General features: G+C 40.2%; 1 protein-coding gene across 1 annotated transcript in view; it reads right to left on the minus strand.

Moving 5' to 3' along the window:
* Positions 1-686: 686 nt before the first annotated feature.
* Positions 687-12211, minus strand: part of CD44 (CD44 molecule (IN blood group)) — a 53359-nt gene continuing 41834 nt past the window's right edge. The window contains exons 16-21 of the mRNA XM_065755000.1: positions 11479-11667; positions 10810-11019; positions 8834-9097; positions 4830-4952; positions 3588-3666; positions 687-1929 (exon numbers count right to left, since the gene is read on the minus strand). Coding sequence (XP_065611072.1) covers positions 1713-1929; positions 3588-3666; positions 4830-4952; positions 8834-9097; positions 10810-11019; positions 11479-11667 — 1082 coding nt within the window. The 3' untranslated portion in view covers positions 687-1712. The remainder of the gene's footprint in view (positions 1930-3587; positions 3667-4829; positions 4953-8833; positions 9098-10809; positions 11020-11478; positions 11668-12211) is intronic.

Consider the following 12211-nt stretch of genomic DNA (forward strand, 5'->3'; position numbering starts at 1 on the left):
GGGCTCTGAGCAACTTGATGGAATGCTTGGGAAACTGCTGAAGGGCTGTAAACTGAGGCCCATAATCACCATTTCTCTTGTGCTTTGTGTTCCAGTAAAGACCAGTGCTAGCTAATGCTAGTATGTAGCCAGCTGAAAGCCCATCCTCTGCACTGCTTCAGATGGAGAGCATAAAATAACATGGGTTAGCAGACTGTTTTTCCAGTGCAGGTGCTGGGGTCAGGGAATAAAGTACCTCTGGATATCTCCCTTCCCAAACGTTCCCCATTCCAGCCAACACAGACCTCACTGCTTGCAGTTACCTCCGGTTGGTTTTACTTGCATTTTTTTTTTCTGAGGTAGCCCAATTAGAAGTTATTCTCCACTCTAATATGTTTTCTTAAAAATGGCACAGATCACTGGTAGTAAATAATTTTCTTTCTGGCAGTTCATATCAATATAATGCACAGCATCATAGCTTAATACAAATACTTCACATAACAGACATACAAGGACAAAACAGAAGTGTATGACAATGCAGCTGCAGCTATTTGACTATATTGCATTACTGGGAGAGTTTCCTTAAAATTTCATCTATCTTTTTTGTAAATTTTCAGCATCTCTTACCAATAAAACAGTTTTTCTTTTGGCATTTTTGACAAGAAGAAGTAAAAAGTGGATGAAACAGAAATCAGAAGTGAGCAAGATTGTATAAAAGTAACTTTTCAAATACTGGCAAACTGGTGCAACACAACAGTTACTGGAAAAACACGCGTTGGGCTCAGCATTTCCTAAATGAAGTGGAGCAGGGGAAGAGAAAGGGCTATTCTTCAGGAATAAAAATGCCATCATCACCTCTGATGACTTCCAATCCTGATCTGTGCACGCACAATAGAGCTGCAGTCATACTGTTTTATTAATATTACTAACTGACTCCTTAGAAATCATACACAAACTGTGATCAGCGAAGGAGGGAGGGGGGAAGAGCAACGGACACCTCAGAAACTCAAGGATATATGTTCAGATTGTAAAGATAACAAGGAATACAAGTTTATTATGTATCAGCTCAGGTTTTCCTCCCTTCCTCCCCCCCCCCCCAAAAAAAAAAAAAAAAAAGCTTGCTGTATGCCCACAGACATTTTAAAATAGAGATAAATAAACTTTGTCCTTCTGGGTTTCTCTTGTTACAGACCAAGTCATCAATCATTACAACATGTCACTTTTTGCTTTTACTGGCAGACTTTGAACACACCTACCACTCTCCCTGGCTGGAAGGCATTGCTGGTGGATTGTGCTGGGTTAGGCATTGTACAGGAGGCACTTCTGATATAAGCCTTTTTTGTTTTGGCTCTTGACATCTGTTACTCACTCACTGCTGTACCATGACAAGTTTAGTACCTTAAATACCTGTAAGATGGAGCAACTGGATGCTTCTGTATCTCCGCACAGCGAAGGCACTGCATCTGGGGAACAATGACATGCCATATGCCCGGGGCACAGTAAGTGCCCTCCATGTAGGAACTGGGAACTGACTGCAACACTTGGGGCTTACTTCAGAAAGGAAACGTCAATTCTGTAACTCGGACATCGTGTTAAAATAATTAAAAATGAAGAAAATTTAAGCTTAATTGTGTTCAAAAGACATCAGTAGCACAGTGCATCTGTGAATTCCTGCCCAAGGTCCGTGTGATTTTGATTTCCCCAGCACTGATCTATCTGGTGGCTTCGTACCGCTACACTCCGCTCTTCATGTCAGCCTCCTGATGATTTTGTGTTTCATCAACGGTGAGGAATTCATCACACGCTCCTGTTCGGTCATTTGACTGTTCTTTGTGAACCAAGTGCACCATTTCCTGTGATTTGCTGGCGTCTCCATTTAATTCCCTTGACTTTCTGTCCTCCACTGCACCTTTGCCGTTATTAATGACTAGCTTTTTCTTCTGCCCACATCTAGATCAAAATGAAAAGAATATGAGTACCATAAATTGAGAGTGATGGAAATAAGAAAACAAAATTCAAAATGGGCTGAAAGGGACCGTAAGGACCGGCTGCTCCAACCCCTCTGCTGTGGGCAGGGCTGCCACTCATTACATCAGGCTGCTCAGTGTCTATTGTAATTAGAGATGGGATTAACTTGCATTGTTGAAAGATGGAGATGATTTTCTGATTTGGGTAAATCCATATTTATGAACTTTTTATATATCCCACGACACAGACAGGATAATTCCAAATCCAGACTTGGGATCAAGATTCAACAGCTGAGTGTTCACTTCAGCACAGCTCTCTTAAGATGGACACCAACTTTTAAATTTGTACTGTAAAAGTATTTTCTTTTCAGAGAAGCAGGTTTTGTCTGAATGACTAATCTGGCAGTTAAGTATCAGTTTTATTCATGCTTACTGACTGATAGCTGAGGGTTATTTTATCCAAAGCGGCTCAGTTTGCTGTGTAAATGTTGGGTACACACTTGGGAATGATTCCTGCTCTGCAACCATGAAATGCAGAGTGATCACGGGCTTTCAAAAGAGCAGCTCAGATTTTCTTTCCTGAAATGATGGTCAGTGCATAAACACAGGACCCTGGATGGAGATCCTAACTCTTTTGGCAACAGGCACCATACAGAGGCTGTCTTCTTTGCCACATGAAGAATAATAAAGACATAAATAAACAAGTGAATTGCCCTGCACTGAACCTTGGGCAATTTGTTTTGTTTGTTTTAAGATAACATCAGCTTTTATTAAGACAACTCCAATTAAACATAGAAAAAGAAAAAAAAACAACCAGCAACAAACAAATTAAAGCCCACAACACCAAAAACACTATGATGAAGCAATTTGCAACTCACTGAGAAGGGCCAACTACTTTGTGTAGGTGCTTGAGATCTGTCCTGCACTGATGTTGTAACAAATACACAGTTCTCATTTTTAAATAAATGAATGCTTGGAACATTCCCACCCCACCACTCAGCCAACCCTGCCTGAGTCTGCAGCAGGTGAGCACTTATCAGAACAAATGAATCTCTTCTTATTTTGATCCTGCTAAAGCGAAAGAAAATATTCCACCTGTTTCAAACATCCTAGATGACGTCCCTGCTTGAAAAATCACTCCCATGTGGATTAGTGCATGCTGCTAGGGTCTAAACTGTGAATCCGTACACCCACGCCCACTGTCTCTCCTTGGGTTTCACTCCCAGCTGCATGGCAGTTCTACAGAAGAGATGTTTTCCACTCACAGCATCTGGGACGTAATTTTTAGCGCTGAGACCGTTTCAGTTCTTGTCAGTTGCAATCTATAATTAGTCATCCTGGCCCTGTTTGTCTGTTTCTATGGTGACTCTGGGTATGAGGAAGGAAACAAAGGCATCCTCTGCCTTTACAGGCATAGCAGAGTGAGATATAAATCAATAAGCTGTGCTGTTCAGGGCGTGTAACTCCAGAGCCACTTTAAAGAAAGCTGTAGATATTTCTGCCTCACCATATGCCTGATATCTTTCTTATTTCACCTAATTTTTTCACCTTATTTTCACCTTATTTCTCTAATAACGTTGCATCACTGCTTCATTCTATCACCAACACACTTCAGTGTCTTTGAAGCACAGAGTACCTTACCTCCTCCGGCTGTTAACGGCGATGCACACTGCGAGGATCAGTGCCAGTGCCAGAAGAGCAGCAACAATGATCAGCCATTCTGGGGATTGATGGAGGGAAGGAGAATGTGTTAATCCATCCCACGTGATTTTAGAGTGTGTGGACACTCAAGCATTCTTCGAACTGTAAAACTTTTTTTCTAGTTTAAATGGATGTTTGCTCATTTTGCTAATTTCTTCTGTGCAAATGAAATACACTTTCACCTGCTCATCTATGCCCAGGCCAACTCTGATGAAATGCTTGTCCAGTGTTAGCAATATAAGAACTGCACTTTTGCTGACAGAGGTGTACAGCTGTTGTATCACTGATCTATTTCAAGAGTGGGAGAAAAGGCTGAGATCCTCAATCTCAGGTGCAAAAGTAGGATGGATTGTAGGTAGAGTGAAATGTCTACATTCATTCTTTCATTTAAAATTTTAAGTAAAGGAGTATTGGTAGGGCAAATTCTAAAAAATAAAAATGAAAAGTAAATGCAATATAATCAGGAGATAAAAATGGAAGGGACACTTGGAGATCACATAAGCTGCTTCACTCCAGTAAAACAGAATGAATAAGAACACCCCTGAGAAGTGTGCCATTTGCTCATAGCATTTTTAAAAAATGGAGATTTCCCAACAACCTTCCCCATAGCCTGTTCTTTATGCAGGTTGTGCTATGGTTACCTTACCAGACTTTGTCTTTGTGCCCTTCCCTGTTGTTTCTATATGATTCAGTGCCTCAGCTCGGAACTTGCCAGATCTAAGTTGAGTGGGATAATTACTCTCTCTGTCTTAAAATTGACTTTACTGTTAATATGTCCCAGAATATAGTTGCATTCTTTTTCAATTGTATCACTATGTTGGCTTCTTCCTATTCTTTTCCATTTCAATTCCCTTTTTTCTGCAGTGCTTGTCTCAGCTACAGTTTTCACTGAAAATTTTCACATAGACGATACTTCGCATCTACCTTCACCAAATTTTGCCTGATTGTATATCAAAGTGTCAAGGTTATTTATCTCTAAATCCTGTTCTCCAAAATACACAAGTTCTCTCATCTAGATATTGCTAGAGTATTTTATGAGCTACTGGTAGTGAAAACGCTGAACGTTACCTCATTCAAAACAAAACCAGAATAATGGTACTTGACCTACATTTTTGTGTGTTCAGTTCATATTCATATCATTCTGTTCTTATAGTAATAAAATATATGATTTTGGAAACCTACCTGGTACCGGGGCTGACCTTGGTTGTGTGATTACAGTTGTTGTTGTGGACTCTCCAGGGGAAGGAGTAGGTTCACTGTCTCCCTTGTATGGTCCCTGATCACTGTCTATATTGGATGTAGACCCTAAGGAACAAAACCATCTGTTAGACCAAATATCCTTACTGGGTATTTCTCAGGGAGGTACAAAAGCTATGATTTTCATTAAAAATATATATATTTCTAGAAAGTTCACACCAACAACCTACATAGGCTGTAGGTTGATTGTGCTACTTTGATGGTGCTACACTGTCATAAACCAATACGCAATGACAGTTGCCTAGAAATTGTCTGGAAAGAATGTAAAGACTTCTGTACATTGGAAACTAGAGAGGTTTCTACTGCGTAAGTCAAAGGTCTCGCCAGTTCTGTGGGGAAAAGAGGATGAGAAAAGAGTAGAGAGAAAAAACTGAAAGTGGTCAACAAAAAGAAATTTTAAAACTTTTCATTTTATTCCTATACAGCATTAAACTGAATTTCAAAAACTTTCCTGCCTTCATAAAATAGTAGTTCTCTGGATGCTTTACATTTGATAACTATGTATAATGTGGGGCCTTAAAATTCAAAATGTTTTTCTTATTCGCAAAAATTCTCTCTGTAAACACAGAGATGGATCCCTTGGCACTCTAAAATAAGCTTTGTAACTTGGTTCTAAGACAGAATTACATCTTAAATCCAAAGGAGTTCTAGTCTCACATATTTCCTGTGGTGGTTATGCTGCTTAAAAGCTTATGTGATGACAGTAATATCTCTGGCCCACATCGTTGCCATATGGGTATATCTCATGTCCAAAATTATTTGTATACAGTGTTTCACATGGGACTACAACTTCATTATCAGTACAAGAACAATATTACAGATCTGCACCTCCCTCAATTCTTCCAGACCCTGACAGAGCAAATTAGACACTGTAATCTGCTGCAAAATTCTTCAGCACATACTGCAGCTCTCCTCTTGCCAGCCTTTCTGATCTCATTTCCTAACAGCAGCTGGCAAATACAGACTAAGAAATACGAACATTTTTCCCCACTGTTGAGTGTAGCCAACAAGTAGTTCCTGAATGTTCCAGATGTTTTCATTGTTATTAGTGGCTGATGAGTTGTTCTGCGATAGCTCATCCCAACGGACGGAGCACTAACTCAGCAACTAGAGGACTTGATCTAGCCTCCAAGAAAGCAGACCAGGAGGTCTGACTTGCCTAACTGGCACTTCAGTGAGTACTTTTTAAGGTGCTTTATGAAACCCTTGAGAAATGGCAGAGCTTCTCCACCACAAAGCCCCTTAGAAAAACGTTTATTAAAGATTCCCATGCTATAAGAACTGCAGCATTCACCCTTCCCCTCTGTTGAGTGCTGAGGAGAAGCAGAATTCAGCCATGTCCCCTGGTGTCCTGGCTCTGGGAAGGTGCCTGCAGTGAACAGGGAGGGCTCTCAGTTGCCCTCTCCATTTCATTTTGATGATATACTGGGTTTTCTTCTTTTTGACAGTTATTTTTTGATTCATTCAGTGGACTGTTCTGTTATTCCACTGTGACATTTGGACAAAAGATCAGTCATTAAAGCAATGTCAGACCACAGCTTTAAAACTGCCATGGAGTAAAAGAAAGCCATACAGCACATGAAGCCATTCGTTTGTTGGAAGAAGCCTATAGCTAGAGCCTGCCAATATATAAATGAATTTTTCATTCCATTACAGCTATACAAATGAAACAGCCCTTCAACAAATGAACTTTTTTTTAAATGGCAATACTAGTAATTCCCTTTGATAGTGTTTTTAAAAAGTACAAGTAGATAAGTGGAAAAAAATAAAAGTGCATTCACTTTGTAAAAGGCCTTCAGAACAGTCCATACAGGTTTTCTATGCTCAAAGAGGAAAAGTAGTAAACATTTTTTCAAACCGTAATGTCTGCTCTGTAAATTGAGGCTGCTTGATACAGTTAAGAGATAGGGTCTGGAAATGAATCTGTTGTATTAGGAAACAGATATTAAAATAGTATTAGCTTTCCTATAAAATGCAAATACAGATTTTGCATTTATATTGTTGTATCTAAGTCTAAATACTATAGTTTATGCTGTTTTGATAATAGTGATCTTACTGAGTCAATAAAAAATTCTGAAGAAGGAAAAGGAAAAATTCTACCTGTGTGAATTAACATTAATTAATGATCATTTAAGAAGACTCCACAAAACTCAGTGAAGCTATGCCAGGGTAAAAGTGGGAAGAAAAATCATGCAAACTTAGGAACATGCAGCCTTCACTCTAAATCCCATTTCTAGCTAAATTTTTTCAAAATAACTATGTTAACTGGAAACAAATTCCAACTCCCAATCATTAAGAACAATAGAATTATCTTTAAAATATCTTCTCTATAATGTTAAATATATAGAGGTACATTATCATGCATAAGTGTAAAGAGTAACTGCATAGCATTGGCCAAAATCTACCCTGGCACAGTTCCACTAACTTACAGGAAAGTGCATGAAAGCACTATTTAGGTCAGTTTGAAAAAGGAGTAGCTTCTGGAAAAAAAAAAACAAAACACCGTTAGAATGATGATCTGCATGGAAAATGCATTTGGGAGTAAGGAAAAGTCCCTTAATTTCCTGTTCTAGTAACAAATTACAAAAAAAGAAAAAGGTATTTGTAGAGTAGTAAGTAAAGTATTAACTGCAGTAACATTATCAGATGAATAACCCTTTTTAAGCAAACTGTTCACAAACCAAATGTCGGTAACAACCCAGTCCCTGGCAAGATACTAACTGCAGATACACCTACCATGGGGAAAAATAAGTTTGCACAAAACATTTTTGATATGTGTTAAACCAGAGCAGAGGGAATGAGTACGGCAGAAAAAGTGACAGACGGTAGGGTTACACAGCTGTCACTTGTTCCCGTTTAAAAGGCAGTAAAAATGCTAGCATCTAGTTATGAGCATAAGGAGAAAGCTTATACTTTTTCAGTTTCTGAGAAGTTACAAAATACAGATAGTAGAATTTAAGAGAAGGGTATCTGCAAAGCACTACTATCAGCCTTTTCGGTCAAGTACACTGCTTCACAGAGGAAAATATTCCTTCAGTGGAATCTTAAATGAGGCCTATAAACATATTGAATAATGTCAATTAAAAAACCAGCAAAACCAAACAAACCTCCACCCACATTGCTTCCTACATCACAGCATGCCAGAAAGCACGTCCTGCTGACTGGTTGAAAGCACAGCAGGAGAGAAGGCATGAAGGCCTCCCCTTCTCCCTCCACAGTGTCAGTGGCTTTTGTGACCCACTAATTAGGATGTGCATGCCACCTTGGAGGGAGGTGTTGGCTGTATCCACATAAGCCAGTGACAGGTGGAGAGGGAAGACCTTCAGAAGAAGAGACCGCTACAGGAAACCCGATCCTGTAACTCAGGAGTGAGCAGCCACAACACAGCCAGATTTGCAGTGTTCCTGCACTGGCACTGAGGTGCAAGGAATTAAGGCAGAATGAATGGGACACGGTTCTCATGTGATTGTCTTGCCCTCACCATCAGGACAGCGCTCTCTGGAGATGGTGCCACTGCTGAGCCACAAGAGCAAATCACCCACTTAACCCCACCGGAGCACCTCCACCACACTGACCATGGCAGCAGAGCACACCAAGCCTGACCTTGCTGATGTGCAGGAAAGAAGGATGAGGCTGGAAATTCACAGTCACCAAAGTGTGTGACTGGCAGAAAAGACAGGAGGCCACCCAGGAACATGCTTCAGCAAAGAACAGAAGCCACCACAAATGCACCAGCAAGGAGTCCCTTATGCCCAGTCCAGAAGGTTGCTCTAACAGCAGATCAGATCCCACCACAAAATCTTGCACTGCAAGTCCACAAGAAGAATGCAAACCCCAGAGGTGAGAAAGAGAGTAGGAGTCAATTTCAGAAGAAATAATGTCTCATTTCACACAGTGCGTGAGAAATGAGCATGATCCGTTATTCTTACTCGTACTCGAGAGCAGGGATTCATCACCAGCTTCATTCGTACTGGTGGGATCCAGCCCGAGGAGGACCGGACCCCCAGGGGCATCAGTGGGATGTGTGATGCCTTCAGTACCCTGTGCTGCTTCGTTATCTGAAGGCAGAGGTGGCTGAGTTGGGTCTTCATGATGACCATCAGCAGGAATGGCAAGAGCTGTGTCAATGACTTGAGGTGTCCACACTTCCTGGGTTGCATCTTCTGGTTTCAGAACATCATTGGAGGCTGTGACTGTTATGATGATGACTAAGTTAACTTCACGGATGTTTACAAATCCCTAACTTATCAATTTTTCTCTCATTATTTCATTTATCAAAGTTTACTTTTTCAATTATTAGCCTCTGTGGAGAATACAGTGAGGATAAGTAAGCGGGGCTAAGAAAAAGACCTCTATCATTCATTAGTTTATTCTATTGTTCCTTTAATATTGTTGTATTGAACACTCTAATGGTTACATACTCATTTCCAAAATTGTAGTGACTTTTCAAGCACGCAAATCTATCCAAATCTAGATAGCAGCTATTTAGACCTGATGATTTAAGGTAAAAAAAAAAAAAAAAAAAATCTCCTTTTTTTTTTTAAATTTATTTATGTATTTCTACTTTTTTGGGAGATGATCATAAACAGCGTGTGCTCATTTCCCATTAGAAGCATTCAAAATGAATTCATATGGAAAAACTATGGAATTAATCTACTTAATGAATATCCTTCCCACACTGTTAAGACAGTGGTCTTTTCTAAAAAGACCAATGTTGAAGCAAAGGAATAAGGATGTCACAAAAACTAAGAAATAGCATAGCCTAATTGGATGCACTTGAAGAGTATACAAATGCCACAATATATGAACTCAGAAATAGACATTAATAGTGATGAAAACTTCACCATTGAAGTTCATCATGAAGTAAAATGAGAAATCAAATTATGAATTTCCAAAACTGTAGCTTAAAGCATTACCTTTAAAAATAGCTAGTAATCACTATTTAAGAGGGAGATAAATCATGGTATTTTCAGAATAAAATGAATATTATGAATCCTATCATTACATAACAGTAGGATTTAAATGATCTTTTTAAAAGTATTGAATACATTTTTTAATCCTATTTGGGTTTTTCGTAATTGATCTGTCAAACTATGTAAAGCCTAACACACTGATGAAAATAAACACAAAAGCTTCATGTGATTCCTTTCATACACAGCAAACAAGAGGAGGAAGTAGAGAAACATACTGCCTTTGCCAATGCAAACTTTGTTTTTTATAACTCTTTGGAAAATCCCAAGAGTTGTGGGTTAAAGTAATCCTGAAGAAAATTGAAGGTGAATGAGAAAAGGGAAAGCATAAATATTATTTTTTCCCATAGAGGCCTTAGGCAGGTTTGTTATTCTTTTAAGACAAAAGAAGGGATAAAATATTTCCAAATAATGACGAGGTCATCAGTCCGTTATTAAACAAACAAACAAACAAATTTAAATAAAGCCAAAATACTGTGGTGGGGGATAATTCAGTAGGATAATGTGCAGAGCATAGGAGCAAAATCTTATAGATCTTCATGAACTGTAGAAAAGTTATGTTAAAATTTACAGTACTAATGTCATCTGTGACAATACCAAGAGCAGGGGTGAATAGGTATGAAAAACTTTTGAACCATATGATTCATTTACCTGTAAAAGCAAAAATAGTTTCTAAGTAAGAATTCCTACTAAAATCAACTTAAGAAAAACAGGAGGACATATGAAAAAGGAGGTGCAGGGAAGAATCTTCTTAATGAATGGCATTTCTTACTTAGATGTTATCATGCAACAGCATTACAAAACAGTTCGCACTGCAAGTCCACAAGAAGAATGCAAACCCCAAAGGTGAGAAAGAGAGTAGGAGTCAATTTCAGAAGAAATAATGTCTCATTTCACACAGTGCGTGAGAAATGAGCATGATCCGTTATTCTTACTCGTACTCGAGAGCAGGGATTCATCACCAGCTTCATTCGTACTGGTGGGATCCAGCCCGAGGAGGACCGGACCCCCAGGGGCATCAGTGGGATGTGTGATGCCTTCAGTACCCTGTGCGATGCCTTCAGTACCCTGTGCTGCTTCGTTATCTGAAGGCAGAGGTGGCTGAGTTGGGTCTTCATGATGACCATCAGCAGGAGTGGCAAGAGCTGTTATGACGATGGTTGAATCAAATCAGCTGTGTATCAACATGCAACCTGTTGTGCTCCTCCCACACCCACCACATTCATGCCCCTCTTCCCTTTAAAACACGGCTACTCCTTTCACACCAGAAAAGAGGAAGATGTTGACCCCTTGTAAATATTCACTGCTACATTTTCACATATTAATTTTATACACCTCATGCCTTAATGTAAAAGATTCCCAAGACTGTGGACACACGTAGAGAACACGGATAAAGCAATCAGGAGAATTTTTGGACCCATTTCTCTGACTGAACACACATCGTGAACTATAGCGCCATTTCCAAATGATTCTGCAGAGCATCTTACCTTGCAGTTATTACCCTTGGCAGAAAAGAACACTTTCTACAAACCAGTAATGCTCATTTGCTGCTCAAGACAGTCTGAGTAGCCATACAGAAAAGTAAATTAAATATCAGTTCTTACTAGTAGGAGGATGAGTCTGTAATTGGTTAAAATGATCATCAATGTCCGGAAAAACTCCAGGTATAAAATTGACATGAGAACCATCTGTGGCATTTGCTTGTACACTTTCACTTCCAGGATGAGTGCTGGCTGCCAGGGGCCTGTTGGTTGCTTCTTCTGGGTGGAAAACATCCATGGACTCTGTGACAGCTGGGATGATGGCACAGTCAGCTTTTGAAGCCCACCAAACCTCCACCCACATTGCTTCCTACATCACAGCATGCCAGAAAGCACATCCTGCTGCCTGGTTGAAAGCACAGCAGGAGAGAAGGCATGAAGGCCTCCCCTTCTCCCTCCACAGTGTCAGTGGCTTTTGTGACCCACTAATTAGGATGTGCATGCCACCTTGGAGGGAGGTGTTGGCTGTATCCACATAAGCCAGTGACAGGTGGAGAGGGAAGACCTTCAGAAGAAGAGACCGCTACAGGAAACCCGATCCTGTAACTCAGGAGTGAGCAGCCACAACACAGCCAGATTTGCAGTGTTCCTGCACTGGCACTGAGGTGCAAGGAATTAAGGCAGAATGAATGGGACACGGTTCTCATGTGATTGTCTTGCCCTCACCATCAGGACAGCGCTCTCTGGAGATGGTGCCACTGCTGAGCCACAAGAGCAAATCACCCACTTAACCCCACCGGAGCACCTCCACCACACTGACCATGGCAGCAGAGCACACCAAGCCTGACCTTGCTGA

Source organism: Cyrtonyx montezumae, unplaced genomic scaffold (assembly GCF_038088225.1).
Source record: "Cyrtonyx montezumae isolate F1298 unplaced genomic scaffold, pur_monq_1.0 scaffold_10, whole genome shotgun sequence".
Classification (NCBI taxonomy): Eukaryota; Metazoa; Chordata; class Aves; order Galliformes; family Odontophoridae; genus Cyrtonyx; species Cyrtonyx montezumae.